Source organism: Halichoerus grypus, chromosome X (assembly GCF_964656455.1).
Source record: "Halichoerus grypus chromosome X, mHalGry1.hap1.1, whole genome shotgun sequence".
In the NCBI taxonomy this organism is placed as follows: Eukaryota; Metazoa; Chordata; class Mammalia; order Carnivora; family Phocidae; genus Halichoerus; species Halichoerus grypus.
In genome coordinates, this window is record NC_135727.1 from 41,145,850 (window position 1) to 41,172,530 (window position 26,681).

At 35.6% G+C, this 26,681-nt stretch overlaps 1 protein-coding gene across 1 annotated transcript in view; it reads right to left on the reverse strand.

Annotated features, from left to right (window-relative positions):
- Positions 1 to 3,570: 3,570 nt before the first annotated feature.
- Positions 3,571 to 26,681, reverse strand: part of TBC1D8B (TBC1 domain family member 8B) — a 56,113-nt gene continuing 33,002 nt past the window's right edge. Inside the window, exons 11-21 of the mRNA XM_078063882.1 lie at positions 19,980 to 20,097; positions 18,773 to 19,058; positions 17,704 to 17,833; positions 16,558 to 16,656; positions 13,419 to 13,487; positions 13,004 to 13,244; positions 12,181 to 12,246; positions 10,411 to 10,494; positions 9,307 to 9,363; positions 8,217 to 8,314; positions 3,571 to 6,254 (exon numbers count right to left, since the gene is read on the reverse strand). Coding sequence (XP_077920008.1) covers positions 5,859 to 6,254; positions 8,217 to 8,314; positions 9,307 to 9,363; positions 10,411 to 10,494; positions 12,181 to 12,246; positions 13,004 to 13,244; positions 13,419 to 13,487; positions 16,558 to 16,656; positions 17,704 to 17,833; positions 18,773 to 19,058; positions 19,980 to 20,097 — 1,644 coding nt within the window. The 3' untranslated portion in view covers positions 3,571 to 5,858. The remainder of the gene's footprint in view (positions 6,255 to 8,216; positions 8,315 to 9,306; positions 9,364 to 10,410; positions 10,495 to 12,180; positions 12,247 to 13,003; positions 13,245 to 13,418; positions 13,488 to 16,557; positions 16,657 to 17,703; positions 17,834 to 18,772; positions 19,059 to 19,979; positions 20,098 to 26,681) is intronic.

The following is a 26,681-nucleotide window of genomic DNA, read 5'->3' on the forward strand; positions in this document are numbered from 1 at the left end:
GCAGCCTACTTATTTTTTACTTGATCCGTATAGCCAACATATGTGTCTGGTGAACAAAGATCTAATTTAAGTCATTGTGATGGAGATTCATGGCCTCTACCCCAGTTTGCAGGCCTGAGTCAGTTCACATACCCAGAGGCCCTTGAAAGGAAAGCCAGGTACACTTGAAGAAGGACTCCACAATGAATACCATAAGCATGTTGTACATTTTCTTTCTGGCTTTCCTTTTTCTTTCTGGCCAGAGGGGCCTGTGGCCATTTACCAGGGTAATCATGACTGGGCAACTAGAAATACTCATACTTTTCAGAGACTGGACACTGACGTTGAATTCACACTTATCCAGGGCCACTTAGAATACAACTGGCATCCACTGGTGAGAATCAGGGCTTACGGAGTCAAGAGACAGAATTTTATCCTGAATCCATCTACAGTGGGTCCAGTGGATCTGCAAATACTTATATGGTTAGTTCTTAGTTTATGGATGTATATTTAAAATAGCCATACTCAGGGATGCCTGGGTGGCTCAGTCAGTTGAACATCTACCTTCGGCTCGGGTCACGATCCCAGGGTCCTGGGATTGAGTCCCCCATCGGGCTCCTTGCTCAGTGGGGAGCCTGCTTCTCCTTCTGCCTGCCACTCCCCCTGTTTGTGCTCTCTCTGACAAATAAACAAATAAAATATTAAAAAGAAATAAAATAGCCATACTCAGCAACTGACAGATCGATCACATTTTCTCCCTGACCAGTGTAGTAAGGACTATTTATGGTAGGAAGGGCCACAAAGGGTTTGCTGTATCTGTCAATACTGTATCCTTGGGGAAATCACAGAAATGAGTGCCCATCAAAGATATGAAGGATGTATGTAGTTATATGGGAGGCGGGAGAGGGATTTCTATTACATCCTCATTTAACTTGCCTGTTTGGCTTGTGCAGAAGGTACATGGGTCTTAGGGAATGAGAGTTGATTATCAAAATTTAATCATTAATCCCAAACAGGATTTTTAAAAAATCTACATAAATCATAAGAAGCTGCAGAACATTGGAAAGACCAAGATCTTAAAAGCAGCCATAAAGGAGACATTACCTGCAGAGGAAGACAAGTAGAATTAGAAGCTAGGAAATCTATTGCTTGATGCTTCTAGGATAGGAGAAAGATGTGGTTCTGATAATAGAAACAGAAGTTGCAGTATAATGTGAGATGAAGGATAAAACACCCTTCTACTGGTGATTTTAAGCTGAGGAATGTAGCTACCGGGATAATTTGCTTGCGTTGCTTTGAGGGATCTAGTGGTATAGGGCTCCCAGTGTCACATGTATCAATCTTACTTTAAATAGCCAAAGAAATGGATTCTGGCTGGAAAAGCGGAAAAACACTTTATTGAACTGTTGAGCTCATGGATCCACTAAGAAGCTCCCCCCAAAAGGGAGAATAAAGTCTGGGCATCCAAAAGCACTTTAAGTCCTATGTCAGAACCAGAGTGTTAATGTGAAGATGCCACCACTGCCACCAGAATGTATACCTCACTTTCCATCCTGCTCTGCTATATATTAAGAAATTCCAAGCAGAAGCATGTGATTAGCCAATCCTTGGTCACGTGGCCACAGGAGGTGGGGATTCTGGGAAAGCAAACATCTGGTCTTTTATATGGTGGGCAGAAAACATGAGTGGTTGTTGGGTGGGAGGAGAGTGTGACTATAAATGGATAGCATGAGGGAGTTTTGGGGGGTGTTGGAACTGTTCTGTACTGTAATTGTGATGATGGTTATAGGAATATATACCTGTGTTAAAATTCATAGAAGTGTATAGCAAAAGGAAGTTAATTTATTGTGTGATAATTAAAAAAATAAAACACAACTACGGCCTCATGACTAGTTGCAGAAATAAGGACTATAGTAGCTACTCATAGTTTCTCCCTTTCTCTTTAAGGTACGTAATTATATATAGCAATCAGTTTATTTCCCTACTTTCCCTCTACTGTTTTATATAAGGTGAGTTTTATGGTAATTAACTTTTTTTTTGTTTAGTTCACGTTACAGGATATCAAGATGGGACTGAGATTGAATTAGGACAAGTAGGTATCACTCATCCATGGATCCAAGTGACCAATAAAAACTTGGATCTTCCCTCAGGAGAGAGGATTAATGTATTTTTGTTCGTATGAGGATTTATGTCATGACAGGCAGCAGCTTGCCATTGATGCTATTAGCTCTTATGTATAAATATGGGAAGAAGGGTATGTTGCATGGTAAAAGAGGTGGATAACATAGATAGGTACTTGTAGTGGACAGACTCTATGGTGTACCCCCTATGGTCCCTGCTTCCTGATGTACATGTCACTGTGTAACCTCCCCTTGAGAGTGCGTAGGGCCTGTGACTTCCCTTTAACCAACAGAATTTGACAAAGGGGATGAGATGCCACCACTGTGAGATGTTACATTATGTAAAATACCGTCTTGTTCTAGAGACACTCCTTACTAGACTGATGAAGTAAGTGGCCATTTTGGGGAAGTCCACATGGCAAGGAACTGTGGGCAGCCTGAAGAAGTTGAGGGCAGCTGCTAGGAACTGAGTGAAGCCTCTAGGAGCTGAGGACAGCCTCTGGCTGACTAACAGCAAGAAGCTGGTGCCTCCAGACCTCTAACCATAAGGAAATAAATTTTGCCAAAAGCCTAAGTAAGCATGGAAGTCGATTCTTCCCCAGTTGAGCCTTCCCTTGAGAACCAGCCTGGCTGATTCCTTGGTTGCAGTCTTGTGAGAGCTGAGCCCAGCTAAGCTGAGCCCAGAGTTCTAACCCACTGAAATGGTGAGATAATAAATGTGTGACATGGTAACTTGTTACACAGCAATAGAAAACAAATGCAGTGCTCAATGTCCATTCTAGCCTCTTAGTGTGCCTTACTGTACTGCAGAGGCTAAAAAGCTAAAAGGATATTTTCCAGATTCCCTTGCAACTAGGATTCTGGATATATTATAGGTCAATCAGATGCATACTCTTGAGACTTGAATGGCAGAAGGGAGGTGAAGGCTATGCTTCTGCCATTTCTGCTGGTAAACATGGTTGCGAAGACGTTTGCTTGTTCTATTGCAATTTAGTCACTAGAGTGGGTGGTGAGAGGTGGGATGCTTGGCATCTCTTTTGCTGGTATAAATCATAGCAGGTGGAGCATGGATCTGTAAGTAGCAGCTGTGGTGTTGGCTTTTCATCATGGTAGCAGGAAGTAGCAGTTTCCTAATCGCAGAAGAATTAGCAACTCCCTTGGTGGCCTGGTTCTGTGGTGTAGTTTTGGAAGTTGTTCTTCAAAGTTCAATTTAGAGTCAGTCCCCTTGATAATTCTGTAAGCCACTTAATGTCTGGTAATAAATCTTTTCTGCCTTAACTAATTAGAGTGAATTCTGTTCTCTGCAACCTAACCTTAACTAATAGAGAAGTCCTCAAGTGATAACTGAATTAAGTGTAAATAAAAATACATTATAATAAATAACAGTAATATCTTTTAGTAAACAATTTTTCATGTTTACTGTAATAGATTTGTAATATTTATTTTTTTACAAGATTTTATTTATTTGACAGAGAGAGAGACAGCCAGAGAGGGAACATAAGCAGGGGGAGCAGGAGAGGGAGAAGCAGGCTCCCTGCTGAGCAGAGAGCCCGGTGAGGGGCTCGACCCCAGGACCCTGGGATCATGACCTGAGCCGAAGGCAGACGCTTAACGTCTGAGCCACCCAGGCGCCCCTGTAATATTTATTTTTATAAAGACAAGTAAAGCCTCCTTATAACACATTTAATTTAATGTATAAGGTATAACGCAGTGGTTCAGTTCAACACAACTACATAAGATTTTTAATATTAAGAACAACTCATTTGCTTAACAAGGTAGCAACTATAAAACTATGTGTTCATCTTATTTCTCTTGCAGACTCAGAAAATAAATGTTTGCCTTTTAAACTTCCATTTATAATCATTTTGCAATTCAAAAATCTAAGTATTCAATTTTAATTAATATAGGCTAAACTTCAATATTCAGACTTTAAAATCATATCAAATATTAATAACATATGCTCTTAAGAAAGTATCTTTTTTTGTAAATATAATTGACAAAATATTCAACAGAGTATGTGCAATAGTGCCTTTGTATATAAGCACAGAACCTTGTGTATTTCTAGACCTACTATAATTTAACAATCATTGCAAAATAGCAGATGTATGATAGTTTACATATAAACTATTAACTAAACTCTAAAATTTGGACACGTTTCAGCAAATCATTTCTGAGAAAAGGCATAGATGCTTATTTACCAACTGTATCTTTAAGTGATAATTTCCTTGAAAAGAAAAAGTTGACCAAATCATTTTAAAGACAACACTATTAAGTGTTTGGCCAAGTCCAATTTATGAAATTTAAAGGATCAACTTAAAATCCTTGAATCTCTTTGAAAATAACATCTTCTGTGATGATGAAACCCTTTGTGTTAGGCCTTGTTCACAGTGGACTCTTGTCAAAGGTTGACTATACCAATTCCTTTCCAGAAAGGGCGTCATCTTGGGTTACTCTCTAAAGAATTTTTGCCCTTTTATTGTTTCATATCTGAAAAGTCAAAGGGCTTAAAACCAAAGCCTTTTGTGAAAAAAGCAGCTCCAATGGATGATCTCTCCCCACAATCTAAGTCAATTGATTAATAAATTGCTCTTGTCAAAAATAGCACAGAAGATCGAATAGGTGTGGTTTGCTTGTTGTTTTTTTTTTTTTCTTTAAAGTGCTAACAAAAGCCCATTATCTCTAAATGGGCTTTCATTGTAATGACCAAAATATAAGCAGCATAAAATATAGAAATCACACATCTAAATCAGATAGATGGTCAAAACTTTTTAGGTAGACACCAGCAATTACCTTAACTATTATTACACACAAGTATACTTTATGAACTTGCCAGACTAACACAGTAATTCAGTCTATCTAATGTAGCTTAAAACATGACTGGTGAAAATTCAAAATCTAAAGCTAGAACCAAAGCAGTCACAGGCTGCTCTGAGACAAATGTCACAAACAGCAGTGCTCAGAAGAATTTCAAGTAATTGCGCAGTCTAATGAGAGACCTGTATAGTTAACTGAATTGTTTCTTAACACTTCTGAAGAGACTGGCTTTATCCAGCTTAAAATTAAATCCAATATTGTTTCTCCTTATATTAGCCCAGAATTTTGAGTTCTTGACTTGTTTTTATCAGTCACAGAGTTAGAAGTGTGTCAGCAGCTTCTGAACTGCTCTCAGGTAGGAAGAATGTAGAAGTTACTAAAAAACCATTTATTATTAGAAAACTGAATGGTATTAACTTTAAAAAGTTAGTATTATTTCAGTTAGATAACTTGAAAATGAGGTCCCTGTATGGTAATCACTTAGATAATTAAGGCTATAGATCTAAGAGCCTGGATTTCTAAAGCATTCTAATAGGACTGAGGCAATTTAGAAAGTAGGGTTTATCGATGACATGTCAGCATCACTAATACTCAAACATAACATCACATGTTCAAAATCGTCAGTAATTCATATGTAAATAGCAGCACAAATTAGGAATTTTCTTACTAAAAGTGATATGGTAGTGCCCTCTGGTGGTAACATTTAGCATATTCCCCTGATATTGCATATCATGTGAACTATAAAAAGTTCATTTGTAATGAAGAATATCAAAATCAGAGATTACCACAAAGCAATGAATTATTGTGCTTCCACATATCTTTTTTTTTAACCTTCAAGCACATTGGTAACAAGATAAATCCCTGATCCCTATTCCCAAGAATCAAACTGACAGCTACAGGAATCTTAGTAAACTTGTCTATAATAGGCAATTCCTGTTAAGAGATTTACATCTTGGTTCTACAGCTTAACTGAGAGGTTTTTGCATTTTCTAGTTTCACTTTTACATCTATGGGTTTCTCAAAAAACCTCACCAATGCTGGTTCATTCAACAAAGACGCAAGAATCTGTTCAAATGCAAATGACCACTGAGGTTCTTCCCTCAGAGAGGAGGGATCTTTCTTCAAGTGGCTCTCTGTTTTCCCCTCACTGGGTCCTCCAGAAGCACAGACTGTACCAGAGAATTCTTTGGCTGATGCTGTAGGGCTATGTAGTTTCCTTCCAACTTCTTCCATCCTGAGCAAAAGGCTGGTTACAACAGCAATGGCTTGATATAACGACTCTTCTTCAGGGTCCCCATGAAATAAGTTATATAGGGTCTTTGAAAACTGAATGAATTGTGACTGAAAGACATAAGTTAGAAATACCACATTTGATATTAGACTTAGCAAAAAGAAAGAGAACTTAGAAGTAAACAGTCTCCTATTTAGAATTTGTACCATTTAACCCTCACCATAGAAGTTAAAAAAAAAAAAACTAATGATTTGGTTAAAAAAAATAAATAAATCTTGGTTCTAGAAAGATGGGTATAAACCATGGAAGAAAATGCCCTTTAAAATGCCTTTTAAATCTTCATATGTTGCCTAATAGCAGTACATTTTATATATATATATATAAACATATATATAAATATATATTTATATATATATATATACACACACACACACACACACACACACACACACACATACATACATATACACACACACAATAATTCTTGGGCAGCTTACCTGCCATCATTCCCTCAATGTTAGGTGGTACTTTTTTAAAAAAAAAAAAAAGATTTTATTTATTCATTTATTTGAGAAAGAGCGAGAGTGAGAGAGCACAAAGCAGGGGGAGCGGCAGAGGGAGAAGGAGAAGCAGGCTCCCCACTGAGCAAGGAGCTAGATCTCAGGACTCTGGGATCACGACCCAAGTGGAAGGCAGATGCTTAACCAACTGAGCCACCCAGGCGCCCCTAGGTGGTACTTTTTTTAAAAAAAGATTTTTATTTATTTATTTGAGGCGGGGAGGGGCAGAGGGAGAGGAAGAGGGGAAGCAGGTTCCCTCCTGAGCCCAGAGCTTGATCTCAGGACCCTTAGATCATGACCTGAGCTGAAACCAGGAGTCAAACGCTTAACCACTGGCTGTGCCACCCAGGCGCCCCGGTGGTACTTTTAATTAGGCAAATTCACCTATTTCCTTACATGTTAATCATTCATTCATTAACCAATATTAATGAAAGGCTTAATAAGGAGTTTCCCTTGATCTCTCTAAAGGGCTACAGTGGGCAGCTCAACTAGGATGACTTAAATTTATGGAAGAATGTTTTGGGAACTATCTAGCAGTACAAGGGAGCTCCACAGGGCCCATTTAGACATGTTTCTCTTTAAAGGCTGAGGTGGGACCCAAGTGGAGAAATAAACTGGTGTGTTTGCTAATTGCCCCTAATAATCCATAGACATTCCTAAAAGGTATCTGTCAATTAAAAAAAATAATTCTAACACAATAAGTCAATCACCCTAACAGAAAAGTTTATCTGTAAATAAAAAGCAAATACAAAGGATGTACTTAATCAAAATAAATAGTACCGAACTCTTAAGTTTTATTTCTCTTTCTACCTTAGTCTGTAATACTGCTTATTTATAAAAAATTTTAGACTAAACATCATATTAATTCATTTTAAAAGGTACTTTTCAGCTACCAAATTACCCAGTCCACGAGGAATACCGCTATTTGATAGTTCTCATTTTGGTAAAGTTCTGGGAATCCTCAGTATCTAATCACCAACAGATTTTAATTTAAAAAACATAAGAACATAAACTGACCGAACAGTGTTTAAGAGATGGCTTTAGAATTGTGTCAAGTAGCAGTCATTAGTATTGTTCGAGCAGGTTCAAATACAAGATGATTAGAAACCAGCATGTGACCTATTTTAGTAACTTCTTATTCCTAGTACCTAACATTGGGTCTGTCATCTAGTAGGCACTAAAAAAAATGTTTACTGAATAAATGAACACTTCTAATAAAGCTGGAAATAGGAAACATTGAAATGTATGTTTATACATACATCTTTTCTATAGTCACAAATGTTGTCATAGCAGAGGAACTATTCTGAAACACTAAATGCATTTAGGTGCTTAAAGTAGGAAATCATTTAAAAATTTGCTCCTACTCTTCTGTGCTCATCTGAAACTTACAGAGATGATACATAGATTACTTAACTATTTTTGTAATAGTATATTAACTATTTTAGAGTTGGATACACCCACATTCATAAAAACAAAGAAGAACCTAGAATTTTTTCTTTGAAAATACTATACCTGATTCATTCTTGGTAAATCCTTAATGTTTTCTTCTTTTTTGGAAAGCTCATCTTGCCATTGACTTAGATATGCTTGAATATCAACTTTTCTTTTGCCTGTATGAGTGGAATAAAACCATTTCATAATGAACAGTTCACTTTACTTCCCCAAATCTCAGAAGGAATAACTACAATTGGAAATTATTTAAGATACAAGATTCTACCTTTAAATAACCCAGAAAATTATCTGAATTTATCTTTCATTTCACCCACTGGCTTTCAGAATATGTTCTCTATTTCCATTAAACTAAAACTTGTACTTTGGGAAGGCTGGGGATTAGGGAAGATGTGAAGAGAGAGGGAGAAGGATGCATTTTAGATTAAACAGTACACTCTGGCTTGATGATGTAAATTTCATGTAGATGTTCTCATGCATACTATTAAGTTTAAAATAGCTTCTATATGATGTTCTTAATATGCAGATTCTGAAGTGGTCTATGGTGGCTCTTCTTAAAAAAACTCAAAATACTACTATCCATTCATTCCTTTGAAGAATTTAATGAAGACAATTAATGTGACTATTAATAATTACTTGAGACTTACTGGAAAACTACGTAGATATACTTAGCAACCTAGGGAAGGTGTTGTATCCAAATGTACTGACATGAAAATGTCCATGATATATCACAAAATTGAAAAAGCAAATTGTAGAACAGTAGTTATGGAATGTTTCTTTTTCTATATGTGTTTGTGTATACATAGAAATGGGTCTGGAAAGGATATAGAACAAAATGCTTTCACATTTACTTCAGGGTGGAGTTCAGTGGGGGTATGAAGACTTCTGTTTAAATTTCTTTTATTATCTACTAACTCTTGTAATTAAACATAATAATTTTCAAAATAGTAAAATGAATATAGGTCATTTACTCTAAGTTCTGAGACTTAAGTATCAAGACAAGAAAGACTAAATTGTTAAACTAACACACAAAAGTGAAAAGGCTCTCAGGACAAATCAATAGCCTTTAAAGGGAATCCACTATTTGCCTTTGTAGCTAACCCTATTCACAAAAACAGTAACTTAAGCTAAATGATATTCCTAATCATAGTACCTTTTTCAGGGCTGTTTTTTAGTGATTCTGCTTCCTTCACATTTGTAGGCTTAGAAACTAGAGGAAAAGAAAACAATTGCATTTTGTAAAATATTTAACAAGTAAATACCTTTTGAAAGTAAAATAATATTTTATATAAAGACTCAGGCACATGTTATTTTCTTCAATTCCGGAAACCAATTTTAGCTGACATGACCTCCTCTCATCAGAAGACAAAATTTCAAGAACTTTTATAGTAGAAAGAACACTGGGAAAAAAATCTATATTAAAAAATCCTAGAAGTATACCAAATATTATTTATTTCTTGGTGGTATTTTCTTCCTTGTGACCTTCTTCAAACTAAACTGTATTACTTTTATTATTAGGGGAAAGAAGCATGCGGGAGATCAGAAGACTGAGCTACTAATCCTGATTGTGACAATACCTCATTGTGAAATCTTGCACAAGTCACTTCTCCGTTTTGTGTCTCCGTGCCCTTATCTATATAAATTAAGGGATTTGACGAGATGATTTATAAGGTCTCTTCAAACTTAATGTTCAAACACCAACATATAGTAACTATAAACATACATTAATCAGGACTTATCTCTCTATAAGACACTCATGTTTATGAAAAAGAGGCAAAGGATACAAAAATAAGCTTATAACACTTCCAAATTATGTCTTGGAGACAGATTCATCCCTGTCTCCTACACCTACAGTGATTTATAATAAGTATTCACTGTTGGAATAATAGCTATGACCTTCAATCATCAAAGATTCTACTGTTTCCACTGTATTTTAACAAGGCATGAAAATGGCTGGATACATTTTAGAAATTTCTGCAACATAAGTAGAAACAAAATGCATTTTCTTTCTAATCCTCCAGTAGACAAAAAATTCCATAAATCAAAACCCAAAACATATTTCAGTTAATTAGTCAAGTATTTATGGGGTACTTACCATGCATTTAGCACTGTGCTAAGTGTTATGGTAGCACCAAAGAAATATAAAGTATAATTAACTCAAATTTTATTAATGGTAGCTGGGTAAAAAATTATTTAAGCCAGGAAGATCTCTGAGTGACTAATCATCAAAAAAGATACATTTTTAACAGATATTTACCATGGAGCTGACTGAAATAAAGTAATTCTTCCTTGGAAAGTTCATCTCCTTTTGAAGGGTCCTTAGATTTCACTTCAGTATAAGCTGAAAACAGATAACCCAAATCAATTTACTAACAATAAGGGACAGAAATGGGTCAAGCAAATCTGGGGGCAGAGAGTTAAATAAAAGGTCACTATAAGAAAGACACATGTGAAGAAATGTAGAAGAGGTTCTACTCTATAGCAAATAAGAAGTACTTGATCACTCTGAGTTCTATTAGTTCTCTTACTTGCTTTTTAATAGTTTTCTGAGAGCCATTACAAGTTGAAATAAGAAAATCTGGCATTTTGAAATCTCTGAAAATGTAACCTCAGTCATTTAAGAACATCTTCAATAATAAGGCAAACATGAAGCTGAGTGCTGTAACAGATACACAGTGGTTTTTCTTTCCATTTTTGATCCTCTACTGAAAGCATATTCATTCCACGGCAACATTAAACATTCTAACAGTAATTTGACTTGACAATGTAAAGTCCTCCATAATTAAATTATTAGGTGGTTTATCTTTGGTTTTTTTTTTTTTTTTTTTTTTAAGATTTTATTTATTTATTTGAGAGAGAGAGAGAATGAGAGACAGAGAGCATGAGAGGGAGGAGGGTCAGAGGGAGAAGCAGACTCCCCGCCGAGCAGGGAGCCCGATGCGGGACTCGATCCCGGGACTCCAGGATCATGACCTGAGCCGAAGGCAGTTGCTTAACCAACTGAGCCACCCAGGCGCCCCTATCTTTGGTTTTTAATGCTCTGTTTGTGATCTGAGTGTGTGAAGAGTCAAAGATGGCTTTTAGAGTTTGGGTCTGGTAAAGAATGGTTCCTGGCTATCCTGGGAAGACTCTAAAAGAAATCCCAGGTGTAGCTTTAGACAAATTACGAGGTGCTGTTTCCTTGTGTGACTTAACCCCATCTAAACTAAGTGGTACTTTTGCAATGTTCCTTTAGCTTAAAGCCTAAGACTCTTTTCCCAAGATATGGATCAGGCCTGGGAAAGGCAGCCTCTTAAGGTCAGTGGAAAACACTGAAGTAAACTGGCATTATATGGTAACATTAGGGCAGTATGATAGAATAGAAAGAAACCTGAGCTTTGGAGTCAGACCTCAGTTTGAATCCCAGCTATGCAATTTATTAGCTATGTGATCTTGGCCAAATAATTTAATCTTTCTGAGCCTTAGTTTCCTTATCATCGAAATTGGAAGGACATTACCACTTCTCTGAGATATTGTGAGAATTAAGTAAAAGAATACATGTAAAGCAAATGCCTCAACAGAGCAAGTCCTCAATAAATGGTAGCTTTTATTTTGCTTCCTTTCCAAATGTTTAACATTCCTGCTGCCTAGTCTCAATTTTTCTGAATAATCTGTAGTATTCCACGAGTTTGGCAGTTTGTCTAAAGTTAAATTCTACTCCCCAGTGACAACAATAACAACAACATCACATTTCAATATTATACCAATATTCAAATGTCAGGTAGTTCTTATACATGAACTATCATTAAATTGACCACTAACTTGAAGGAAACTTGTGAACCCATCTGTTACACAGAATCTCCTCCATAGATTTCACTGTAACTATATATCAGCAAAAGTACTGGACATACGATCCATGGGCCATAATGAAGTAATGACCTTTTATCATATTGAAAATTATGTTATTTATTAAAATTGAATATCTGTAATTATACTTGTTAAAATGGAATCAACTCCTGTATATCATTAAAGATTGTTAAAGTCTTACCTGGAGGAATATGCAGCTTAAAAAGCAGCTTAAGCTTCTCAGTGAAATTTCCATTGTACATTATATCTGTCCAATAAAATTCAATTACAAATTATCATGTTTTCAAAGACCATTCAATCAATTCCAGTGGCACAGATTAATAAGATACAGATATTAGTCAGTAATTAGGATTCAAAAACCTTCTGTTACTTAAGCTAACAGTTAAACCACCATCCAGTCAGCCAGATTCTCTCTTCTTCAAGTATAAGCAAAATACCCTTTATCAGAGGGAAAAATGCTCACCTGCTGATTTCCCTTCCCCCCAACCTAAATTTTCTTTTTTCTTTTGAATGAGGCCTTATGACTCATTTGAGGAGAGAACTCCTCTTCAAGGGGGCAATCCCTGATAAGAAAGTATGCTGGGGTGTCTGGAAAAGCAAAGGAACAATGTAATTGGTGAACTAACTGCAGGTACATGTTTGTTGGATTATTTCTCTACCACTTTTCGAGGTTATGTAGTTGATTTTTACTGAGGGGGAAGCTCCTTTTGAAGTATCCATGTGCCTGAGTGGGGGGAGACATAGACATTTGCTTCCTTCATGTTAACCTTTAAAACATCCATATCTAACAGCTTGCTTTTCTGAGAGGGCTGGGTCAAAATGAGACCAATATACTTAGTTTTAGTAATAAACCCAGAAAAGGTCCACTTATTGCTAAAGCTGGAGATAATGTAACTCAGGCTGATAAAATCTGACTAAACTGGCAATAACAGGCAGTACCAAGTATTTCTAGGGGTACCTTTATTTTTGGCTTTAAAAAAGAAAATTACCGGACATCATCCTACCAATTGCAGAGGAGAATTCTTTGAAGTTTATAAGGCAGTCAGAGTTTTCATCCAACAATCTGAATGTCCATAAGGCTAGTGAGTCTTTGTTTGCAGAATGAGCCCAGGGACTCAACAAGTGATATAACGCTCTGAACTGCTGGCAGTCAATCTGATACTGTTCCAAATATGGCAGACTGGGGTCATGGTACTTCAGGACTGGACAACTCAAGCACCAATAATAAGAAAAAAACAGCTCTTTCTATGAAAAACAAATAAGAAGAGGAAAGTCAGTAAGTCATAAAAAGTAATTTTATAAAATTATTTTCTTTTAAGCATGCCTACTAAAACAATTAAAGATAAAGTATTTAAGAGTGGTTGTGGTAAAATCTTGCTTAAAAGTATTATTTTTTCACTTGAAGAAGAACAACAGTACCTTAAAGATGACATAAAGTTCATCCAATTCATGAAGGCTCAATTTCACATCTTGTGATACAACACGCAACTGTAAAAAGATTAAAAGCAATTTAGAATTTAACACTTCAGTATTGAAATTCTCCTTGAATCCATTTAGAAATCTCCTTCTGCTAGAAGAAAATAATTTTCTTCTAACTTTTAAAAAGAATAACAAAGATAAATGCACCAATTTTGCCCTTTAAAAAGGTTGTACATAGACTACAGTTCAATTCTACTCTGACATGTACTTTCACTTTCATCCCTTCATAGCCGGAGATCATTGCCAAAGGACATCCATTTAATGTCCATAAATATAAGCAACAGTATTCTAAGTCTCATTCCACATATTCCTCTCTTGCCACATAAGCAATCTGTCAAGTCATCAAGTGTGGCTGTCATTAAACACTTCAAAGACATCGCGAGAGATGTGTATTCCCCTCTCTGTGCCAAAAGACATAACCCAAGAAGAAGCTTAGAAAATATGTAGTTTTATCCTACTACATGACGAATAAGCATCAATGGTACAATGGTTTTGGTATTTAGGAAATTTAAAAGCAAGAGCGAAGATAAAAGAATTAATAAAACAGTGGAAATTAAAAACAATAAATAAAATGAATAAATAAAAATAAAACAATAAATAAAAGAGTTGGCTAATTTTAAAAAAGTAAAATAGACAAATATCTGACAAGGGAGATAAAAGAAAGCACAAATAAACATCATTGAGAAGTAAAATGATAATATAAACATAGGCACAGAGGTTATTAAAAGTGTCCAGCACAGAGGAGGTAGCATTAAATATCTGTTGAATGAATTCTATAAGTTTTATATCAATATATCTGAAAGTCTAGATGAAATGGGTAATTTTCTAGGAAAAAAATAAAACACTAAAATTAACCCAGGAAAAACAAATTCTGAACAGATAGAACTGAAAAGGTAATCAAAAAAATCTGCCTTCTACCAAAAGGCAGCAGATCCAGATGGTTTTATAGGCTCAATTACTCAAACTTTCAGGTAATGTATAATTCCTATGTGATCTAAACTATTCTCAAGCATAGTAAAATATAATTTATTCCAAAATTCATTCTATGACATGAGTACAACTCTGATATGAAAACTAAAGTTAGCACACACACAGAAAGAAAACTGTAAGCCAGTGTCATTTAAACACAGATGTAAAGAACATAGCTAAGCTATGTAGCAAAATCATCAAAGCAGGATATTAAAATAACAATATGACATGACCAAATAGGATTCATTTCAAGAATCCAACAGAAGTCTAACATTAGGAATTCCTTAATATAATTTACTACATTAACAAAGCTGGAAAAATATATAATCTCAAGATATGGAAAGGTCTTTTGATCAAAGTTAATATTCAATATTCATTTTTTAAAAATGTCTGAACCTGAATGAATCAGTAAGGCTCCTGGTCAACAGCAGGCTATTAGTACAGTCGACCCTTGAACAACATGGGGTTTAGGGGCACTGAACCCCCTGCACAGTCAAAAATCAACAGATAACTTTTGACTCCCCCAAAACTTAACGACTAATAGCCTATTGTTGACCAGAAGCCTTACGGATAACCTAAACAGTGGATTAACACATATTTTGTATGTTATATATATTACATACTGTGTTCTCACAATAAGTAAGCTAGAGAAGAGAAAATATTAAGAAAATCATAAGGAAGAGAAAATACATTCACAGTACTGTATTTATCAAAAAAGATCCATGTATAAGTTAACCCACACAGTTCAAACCTACGTTGTTCAAGGGTCAACTGTACTTAACTTTTTGGGAAGTCAAAAGTTACATGTAGATTTTCGAGTGCACAGGGAACCGGGGCCCTGTGTTGTTCAAGGGTCAACTGTATAGTATATCCATACTATGCTATACTATTCAGTACATTAAAAAAAAGTGAGGGGGGGTCTGTATGTACTGATATGCAATGATTATCATATATTTCTGATTGAAAAAAGTAAGCTGCAGAACAAAGTAACTGATATGATCTCATTTAAAAAACTATATCACCCCCCTCACACACACACATTTATGTCTACAGATACACAGAAAAAAGATCTGGAAGGATATATGCCAAATAATTTTAATACTGGTTGCTCCTGGGATAGGGAACCTTTACTTTTTTACATTTCTGTCATGTTTAAATTATTTACAGTGAACATGTATTACTTATTTTTTAATATTAATATATAAGGGGCGCCTGGGTGGCTCAGACGTTAAGCGTCTACCTTCGGCTCAGGTCATGATCCCAGGGTCCTGGGATCGAGCCCTGCATCAGGCTCCCTGCTCGGTGGGAAGCCTGCTTCTCCCTCTCCCACTCCCCCTGCTTGTGTTCCCTCTCTCATTGTGTCTCTCTCTGTCAAATAAATAAATAAAATCTTTAAAAAATACTAATATATAAAAACCAAAACAAGGGGACTATGCTAACTACATCACAGTAACATCACTGAATTATTTAATTGAAAGCTAAACCTAGAATCTTCAGAAATGTTTATTTTCCCATATTGGTATCTCTTAGGATGTGGCCTTTAAGCAAGCAGGTTTACAAGAACAATACATGCTAATGATAAAAGCTCAAACAGTACAGAAGGATGTATATATAGCAAAGTAAAACTCTCCCTCTTCCAACTAGCAATCTATTAATCCCACTCACCAGAGGCAACCAATATTAACAGCTTCTTATGTAGCCACCCAAATATTAAAAAAGACAGTATTTAAAACACAGTTTTATATCTTTTTAACCTAATCTTAGGTTTCCAAGGATAATAATGTATATTAGCAACACTGACTACTATATAGGTCAGCTGTTCTTACTGATGAAGCACATCACAAATATGTTATGCTTAAATGCCTATATCATAGCATTCAATATTAAAGGTCAAATAACAAAACATTTTGGAGAAATCAACATAATTCAACTAGAAGAAAATAATTTTACTTCCTCTCAAAAAAATTTACAGTAAGCTAAGCTGTGGCAAGAATCTAGCTCAAAAATTTAGTTATATTCATTTTCTTTACATGGAATGTCAATTTTTTAAAGGAAGTTGGAAAAAAACCTGTTTCTCCAGTTGGTTTCCCCCCATAGGGTAGATACTCACCACATTCTGCTTTGTCGTTTCCTCTAGGGTCTGTATGACATATAACCTATTTCGACAGCGCATGCTGTGTATATCCTCATAGCGAATATTACCATATTTCTGCAAAAAATATGATTTCAGTAGATACTCATTCATAATAAATATCCACTTTTCCCACAATTGAATTTCACTAGACTCAATTCTCAGAGGCCTTGGTTCTATTTCTAGCTATTTTCCTAACTTGTTCAGTGGTTATGCAAATTTTCACCTCCCACGTTTCAGTTTTTCTATATATTTGCTGGAGAGAATTCCATCTACTATGTGTCTAGCCTAACTACAAGAACATTGGAGAAATTCTTAGTCTCTAAGAAGAGAATAATTTTCACCTTTTTATACGGTGATAGATATTTAAAAGTGGTCATTACCTGTGAAAGCAAGTGAACATCGTTTCATTTAAAGGATAGCAAACTGAAGCACATGAGGCTATATAACCTAGGAACAGTTCACAGAACTCATTTTTATACAATGGAATACTACTCAGTCATAAAAAGAAGGAAATCTTGCTATTTGCAACAACATGGATGGACCTGAGGGTATTATGCTAAGTGAAATAAGTCAGAGAAAGACAAATATGACATGATTTCACTTATAAGTGGAATCTAACAAATAAACAAAACAAAACCCAGACTCAGATACGGAGAACATAACAGTAGTTGCCAGAGGGGAAGGGAGTTGGGGGGGTGCAAAATGGGTAAAGGGGATCAAGAGGTACAAAGTTCCAGTTGTAAAACAAGTAAGTCCATAGAGATATAAAGTACAGCATGGGGAATACAGTCAATAATACTGTATTAACTTTGTATGGTGACAGATGGTAACTACACTTATTGTGGTGATCAGTTCACAATGTATACAATACAAATGTTGAATCACTATGTTGTACACATGAAATTAATAAATATTGCATGTCAACTATACCTTAATAAAAATACACAAATAGAAGTGAAATTGGATTTTAAATTATGTCTTTACTTGTATTATCATCTTACTCTTAACATACCACTAGAGATAGAACTATAGTACCAATCATTTAAACTATGCTATGAACTATAGTACCAATCATTTAAACTATACTATGTAATTATATTTGTGGTATAAAAAAAAACTTACCTCATTTGACTCTCTAATCAAATCTGTAATATCCACTCTAATATGACTGCTTTTTTCATCACTCACGTTTGAACCCTGCTGAACACTTGAAGGCAATGGGCTATCCTTATTAATGACATTGTCAAAGAACCTATCCAAAAGTAAGAGTAATACAAGAATTAGTGGAAGTAAAATGCAGAGGAAATGACAGCTAATTTCTCCCTAGCTAGTTAGAGGTTAATGTCAACTGAGAGGACAAAGGATGGTCTTAAGAAGAAGTGGAATTTGAAGATGGTTAGGAATTAGGAGGACAAAGGAGCAGGGAATGGGATGGTGAAGAAATTATTTCACAGGCAGAGAGGAGAGCACAAGGAAAGCAAACAGCCTCAGAGAGTACTCAGCAAATACCACATAGCCCGGTAAGGATGGAATATAAGGTATGTAGAGGCAGGAGAGGAGAAATAAGAAAGGTACCTTGAGGCCATAACACAGAGTATTCTGAATGCCAGAGTGTTTAGATTTTATTCTGTACAAAATGTATTTGATGCACCATTCCAACGGTTACCCTAATCAAATATTCATTCATTTAACATACACATACATAGTGTATATACACATACATACACACACGCAACACACAAATGTTCCAATATAAAATAACATTCACAGAAAAAGCACTGAGTAAATAAAACTGAGCCTACCTGATTGAAATTACTTGAAAACCAGGACAATTTCTCCCACTGAATATTTAACATTATCAACTATCCTTCCCCTTTCAAATTACTTTTACACAATAACACTTTATAGCTCAAACTGGGACTATGAAAAGTCCCAGCATACTGAATCAACAATATTAGTATAAATGTGTATGTTACCAAGTGGTTTACTTCAAAAGGGATTTACTCTTATTATATTCTATTTGGAAATAGAGAAGGGGACTTTAGTCCTAGATTTTTCATGCAACTAGCTTTGTGACATTGGGCAAACTGTTTAAAGTTTCTAGGGCTCACTTTCCTCATCTGTAAAATAAGGGAGCTGAACAACATTCCAAGGGGCTCTCCAGATTGAAACTCTATGGTTCTGACAGTACCTGTTTAAAGCTGTCACGGCTTCAGCATCATCTTTACATGTGAGCAGTTTGTCCAAATTATAGTCAAGTATTGCCAATCCCAGCTGTAAAATGGCTTTTATTCCATCATAGAAGAAACAGTCCACCACATTCACTGCACTTTCAATTGGCAGCACACTAATAAAAAGTGTGAGGAACCATGAGAGAGAAACTGAGGAAAAGAATGTCATATCAGTCATGTGTTCTGTCAGCTGGGGAAGGTGATCCCTGATAAGTTCTTCGAAGACTGCCTGATCCACCAAGGCACCTGGCGAACATAAAAGGAAGTTTAAAAATGAACACCTTTCAAAAGGATTTGTTTCTGATACCTTCCCACTTGTTAGTATGCCAATGTATCTCATTTCTATTCCTTAAATTATGAACTTTTTCAGGGCCTTTTCTATATTTCACACATCTCTTTATCTGCTAGCAAAGTGTCATGCATCAAGGAAAAAAAAAGAAGCACTTGAGAAACTCAGTTCAAATTCATTTGAACAGTAATTTATTGAATATGATGTGCAGAAACCTGTAATAGGCACCATAAGAGATACACTAATTAATGAAATAGCCTCATTTTCAGAGGGCTTAATATCTAGTAGAACTTAAGATAAATATACAAATAACTGTAATGAAAGACAATATAATCAATAACCCAGCCATGATACTGAAGGCTTATGAGGGCATAAAGTAGAGACCACCCATGGTTTTGTGGTAGTGTCAAAATCTATAAATATTTGATGACTGAAGAAGATATAAGTAACTAACCAAGAACTTGATCCTTCTTTCAAACCTTGCAAATATCAATACAGTTCACATAAGCTAGTTAAAAATCTCTCTCTCATCAAGAAACTACTAAAAATGTTCCAGTAGCTCTGGATACTTCAGATTGCCATTGTTTCAGCAATACAGAGAAGGTATACTTAAAATTTCTATTTTATTAAGAGACAGACCAAGTATTTTATCTTAAAAAAGCAACATATTAAACAATCTTTCTAATCACCCATTCAGTACAAAAAGCTCTTCTCTTGAGCATGTCAGTGAATGTGACATTTTGATATTGCTTGCATTTTGTATATTTCAAAACCTAATTGATCAGTTCTTCCATTTGATACATAACTGGATAGACAAGAGACATATAAATTGTTTAAAAAAGAAATATCTGCTTATATATGGGATGTGTGTGTTTTACCGATGATTCGACGGTTAAAATAATCAGGCAACATTCGTTCACACACAGCAACCAGAAGCCAAAAAGCTTCTTCCTCTTTTGCATACAGAAGCAGCACTGAAGTTAAGATGTTCATTGCCTAAAATTCACAGAAAAATAAATAAATAAATAAATAAATAAATAAATAAGTGTGTGTGTGTGTGTGTGTGTGTGTGTGTGTGTATAGTTCGGGTGATAATTACATTTCTTCTTCAAATCTTAGTTTGCAGCAATAAAAACTATGAAAAATAATCATAATGGAAACATAAGAGTTCTGAGCCAGTCCAAAGCAAAACAAGGTGAAGTCAGGCTAACATTTGCTAATCAGTTACTTAACAGTAAATTCAAAGAAAATAAAGCAGTAATATGACTATAGAACAAAATAAGTAAAACCTCTGTAATTTTAGACTAATTTCATAAAATATCTTAATTATCGCAAATCTGGAAAAAAAAAACCACAATGCTCAAAAACATATTAGAATTGGAGAAACAAACTTCACCTGTATTTTCAACTACCTATAGAACATCCCTCTAGATGTCAATCATCCTCGATTGTGTTCAAAAATAAACATCTTTTTTCTATTAAATAGGATTCTTTTCTTCGCTATCCTAATTTTGATCATGCTAGAAACCCTTTATCTGCCACATCCAATTTATCTTTATAGCCTAGAGTTTCTTCTTATAAAATGTCTTTTAGATCTGCTTTACCCTCTCTATCCCACCCCAACCTTCTCCTTCTAATCTATCTTGCATACAAATGTCAGATCATTACTTTTATATAACATTCGGCCACAGCACTTATTATAAAGGAATAAAACCTTAATGTATAGAATCTGGAAAGAACGGAAATGTGTGAAGAAAATTAAATCTCCTGTATCCTACCTACCCAGAGATCACCACTGTTAACAAGTTGATGTATTTGTGTGTGTGTGTATTTTCCTTCCTTTTTCACCTTCTAAAGTTTGGAACAAGCTGTTGATTTTTTCACTTAGCATCACATTATATATACATTTTCAACGCCATTAAATAATTCTTCTCAAACAGTGTATTTAATGACTATGAAATAATCTAGTAAATTGAATATACTATAAATTACTTAACGAATCTACTACTGTTGGACATTTAGTTTGGATCCAATTTTCCACTATTATATATAACACTGCAAGGAACATCTTTTTATATAAATCTTCATCCAAATGTTTTACTCTTTTCTCAGGAAAGATACACAGCAATGAAAGTATTCAGTCAAAGAATGCTGTTTTTATTTTATTTTTTATTTTTTATTTTTAAAGATTTTATTTATTATTTGAGAGAGAGAGAGAGGGAGGGAGGGAGAGACAGCACAAGTCGGGGGGAGGGGCAGAGGGAGAAGCAGGCTTCCTGCTGAGCAGGGAGTAGGATGCAGGGCTCAATCCCAGGACTCTGAGATCATGATCCGAGCTGAAGGCAGGCGCCTAACTGACTAAGCCACCCAGGCACCCCAAGAATACTACTTTTAAACGACATATTACTGCCAAATTGTATTCCAGAAAGACTGTACCAATTCATATTTCTGACCAATAGTGTTTGAATGTTTATTTCACTCCTTCTTTGCCAATACTACTGAGAATTGTAATAATTATAATTGTCCTTGTTGATTTGATAGTGAAAATAGTATTTCATGGTTTTAATTTGAATTTCTTTGAGGCTGAACTTTCCTTTTTTGGTTTTATTAATCCATCTGTACTTTTGGTTCTATGACTAATCTTTTCATGTTCATTGCTCATTTTTATATTTTAATACTTTTCTTATAGATATGTGTACTAAGGATGTCGATTATTTGCCAGATCAGGCACAGTATTTGATCTCAAGTTTAGGTTGTTTTTTTTTTTTTTTTTTAAGATTTATTTATTTATTTGAGAGAGAGAGAGAGAGCGCATGCCTGAGCGGCAGGCGGGGGTGGGGGGTGAGGTGGGAGGGGACGGGGTGGCTTGGCAGAGGGAGAGTGATAGAGACAATCTCAAGCAGACTCCTTGCTGAGCGTGGAGCCCAATGTGGGGCTGATCTCAGGACCCTGAGATCACAACCTGAGCCGAAACCAAGAGTCAGACGCTCAACTGACTGAGTCACCCAGGCACCCCTCAAGTTTAGTTTTTACTCCATTAATTTTCCTGTTCAAGAAGTCATAATGGGAGGGGATGTCAGTGAAAATGGCAGAGTAAGTCCCTCTGAAAATGCTCTCCTCTATACAGGCAACAAGAACACTGGTGAATATTGTCAGAATCAATTTTTCAGAACTCTGAAAATTAACCAAAATCTTAGGGCAATTCAGAAAGCATTTATTTAATAAAATGGCTGAATCTCAGTAAAAAAGTGAGCTCTTCGGCATTTTAAATTACCCTATACCCAGCCCCCCTCCTCAGCTTCATAGTAGTCTTAAAAACCAACATTCCAGCAATCGTGATTAAAAACACCTAGCAGACAGCCACCTTAGGGAACAGACAGGGGCTAGAGCTCTTTAGGAGTCCCATTTCCACATAATTGTCATTATTTGACCTGTCTGGTGGTTTCCACAGAAAGACGCCACTCACAAGGCTGTGTTTATTTGACCTAACACAGGGTTCACGGTAAGCAAAGAGCCTTTTCCCCAGAGTGTTTGTTGGAAACAACTGGAGACAGTTATTGAACAAGTATGTGGCTTGCTGAGCAAATGGATAACAGTTGGGCCAAACAATAGGCTAAGAAAGGGTTAAAATGAATAGCTGGGGAATGAGATATCCATAGGGGCCGAACCAAAAAGATAAAAAGCAGAGAAAGGACTCAAATTATTAAAATCAGAAAATAGTGAACATCACTACCAATCTTTTTTTTTAGAGATTTTATTTATTTATTTGACAGAGAGAGACATAGTGAGAGAGGGAACACAAGCAGGGGGAGCGGGAGAGGGTGAAGCAGGCTTCCCGTGGAGCAGGGAGCCAGATGCGGGGCTCGATCCCAGGACCCTGGGATCATGACCTGAGCTGAAGGCAGAAGCTTAACGCTTAAGACTGAGCCACCCAGGTACCCCTATTACTACCAATCTTAACAGAAATAAAAAGGATTATAAGGGAATGTGATAACAAATTAGATAACCTAGATAAAATGGATAAAATCTTAGAAAAACACAAACTACAGAGACCAAGTTAAGAAGAAATAGAAAAATCTGAATAGACTTATAACAAGTAGAGACTGAATTAGTAATGAAATAATTTCCTGCAAAGAACACTCTAGGAACAGATGGCTTCACTAGCAAATTCTACCAAACATTTAAAGAAAAATTAACATTAATTCATTATAAACTCTTCAAAAAAACAGGAGGAAGAAATACTACCCAGCTCATTCTATGAGGCCCTGATACCAAAACCAAAGGTATCTCAAGAAAACTATGTATCGATATATTTTATGAATGTAAATGTAAAAATTCTAAACAAAATACTAGCAAACTGAACCCAATAACACATAAAAAGGATTATACACCAAGATCCAGTGAGATTTATCTTGGAAATACAAGGTGGTTCAACCTGTGAAAATAAACTAATGTAATACAGGATATTAATAGAATAAAGGGGAAAAAATCACATGATTATCTCAATAGAGAAAGAAAAATTGTTTAACAAAATCCAACACCCTTTCATGATAAAAACACTCAACAAACTAGGAATATATGGGAACTTCCTCAACCTGATAGAGGACCTACAAAAAAAACCCACAGCTAACATCATACTTTATGATGAAAGACTAATTGCTTCCCCCTAAGATAAATAGTAAGACAGGAATATGCATTCTCACTACCTCTCTTCAACACTGTACTGAAGGTTATAGCCATGTCAATTAGTCAAGAAAAAGGAAAAAAAGATATCCTGATTGGAATGGAAGAAGTAAAAATATCACCATTCAGATTCTGTGGTTTTATATATAGAAAATTCTAAGGAATCCACAAAAAAATGTACTAAAACTTAATAAGCTCAGCAAGATTGCAGTATACAAGATCAGTATATATAAAAATCAATCTTATTTCTATATAGTGGCAGTGAACAATCCAAAAATTAAATCAAGAAAACAATTCTATTTACTGTATCAAAAAAAATAAAATATTTAGAAATAAAATTAACAAAGAAGTACAAGGCTTAGGCAGTAGAAAACTATAAAACAACTTTGAATGAAAATAAATAAATGGGATAGATATTCTGTGCTCATGGATTAGAAGACTTAATATTGTTAATATATAGTATTCCCCAAGTTCATCTACAGATTCAATACAATGACTATCAAAATCCCAGCTGGCATTTCCTTTTCTTCCCAGAAATTAACAAGCTAATCCTAAAATTCATGTGGAATGCAAGGAACCCAAAAGAGCCAAAACAATCTTGGAAAAGAATAAAGTTAAAGGACTCACATTTCCTTATTTCAAAAGTTACTACCCAGCTGTAGTAAAAAAAAAAAAAAAAAGTGTGATACCAGCATAAGAACAGAAATATAAATCAATGAGATAGAATTGCAAGTCCAGAAATAAACCCTAATATTTATGGTCAACTGATTTTCAACAAGGGTGCCAGGGTGATTCAATGAGTGAAAGAATAGTTTCTTCAACAAATACCACTGGAACAGCTGGTTATCCACAAGTAAAGGAATGAAGCTGAACTCCCTCCATACACCATACACAAAAATTAACACAAAATAGCTCAGAGACCTAAATTTAATCATCAAAACTATAAAACTCTCAGAAGAAAACATAGGAGTAAATCTTTTTAAGCTTGGATTAGGCAATGGCTTCTTAGATAGGACATCAAAGGCACATACAACAAAGAAAAACAGATTGGACTACATTATTAAAACTTAAAAAAAAACTTAGATTAAATTAAAACAAATTAAAACTTTTGTGCTTTAAAGGACGCCACCAAGAAAGTGAAAGGATGGGATGCCTGGGTGGCTCAGTCAGCTAAGCGTCTGCCTTCAGTTCAAGTCATGATCCCTGGGATCAAGTCCCACATCAGTCTCCTTGCTCAGTGGGGAGCCTGCTTCTCCCTCTACTTGCTGCTCCCCCTGCTTGTGCTCACTCGCTCTCATTCTCTCTCTCTGGCAAATAAATAAATAAAATCTTTATTAAAAAAAAAAGAAAGTGAAAGGGCAACATATAGGGTAGGAGAAAAAATTTGCAAATATTATATCTGATAAGGGATTGGTATCCAGAATATATAAAGAATCATTAAAACTCAACAATAACAAGATAAAGAACCCAACTTTACAAATGAGCAAGGGATTTGAATAGCCATTTCTTCTAAGAAGACATACAAATAGCATATTAGGGAAATGGAAATCAAGACCACAATGAACTACCACTTCACATTCACTGGAATGGCTATAATCAAAAAGACAATAAAAAGTGTTATCAAGGATGTGAGAAATTGGAACCCTCAGTACGCGTTGCTGGTGGGAAGATAAAATGGTGCCGTCTCTTTGGGAAATAGTTTGGCAGTGCCCCCAAATGTTAAACATACAGTGAGCATATAACTCAGCAATTCCACTTCTAGGTATATACCCAAAATAATAAAAAACAATGTCCACACAAAAAGCTGTACATGAATATCCATGACAGCATTATTCATAATAGCCAAAATATTGAAATAACACAAAATGCCCATCAACCACTGAAAAAACAACTGTGGTATATCCATACAATGGAATATTATTCAGCCATACAAGGGATGAAGTATTAATGCATGCCACAAAATGGATGAACCTAAGTGAAAGAAAGTAGACACAAAAGACCACATATTGTATCATTCCATTTATATAAAATGTCCATAATAGGCAAATTCATAGAGGTGGAAAAGTAGATTAGTGATTGCCTAGAGTTGGGGGTGGGGTGAATGGGAAGTAACAATGGATATGGAGCTTCTTTTGGGGGTGATGAAAGTGTTTTGGAATTAGGTAGTGATGGTGGTTACATGACATTGTGAATATACTAAAAACACTAAAGGATAAAGTTTGTGGTATGCGAGTTTATCTCAAGATAGATCAAAGGAAAGTAAAGGAAAGAGGAAAGAGAGGGAGGGAAGAAAGAAAAGGAAGAAAATAGATCAAATAGCTGGAAGGAAAGGAGGGAGGGAGGATAGAATGAAAGGTAAATAAGCAAGCTAGTCAGTTAGTCCTAATGAGTCAGTACGGCTCACATGGCTTCTTGATCAAAAGCAATAAAACCTGCTTAGCAAATTCAGACTTTTCCCAGGCTTGAATGATTCTGCATGATCTTGTCCCACACAAACCTAATTCTTGATTCCAACATGAACCTAGCCAGTCTGATCTCCATGGCAGGCTTATTCTCACCTGAATGGTATTACTTATATTATTACCTTAACTCAGAGTAACTTTCCTCTTGCCCTCCATGTTTCTAACCTTACTCTCATCTTTTAGAGAGTTTTATTTATTTATTTATTGAATGAGTGAGAGAGAGAGTGTGTGTGAGCAGGGGAGAGGGAGAGAGAGAGCATTTCAAGCAGACCCTGTGCTAAGCTTGGAGCCCGACGTGGGCCTGATACCACAACCTTGAGATCAAGACCTGAGCTGAAACCACGAGTCAGATGCCTAACCGACTGAGCCACCCAGGAGCCCTTCTCATCTTTTAGAAGTTAAAAGCAAGTGCTACCTACTTTGAAGGTGCCACTA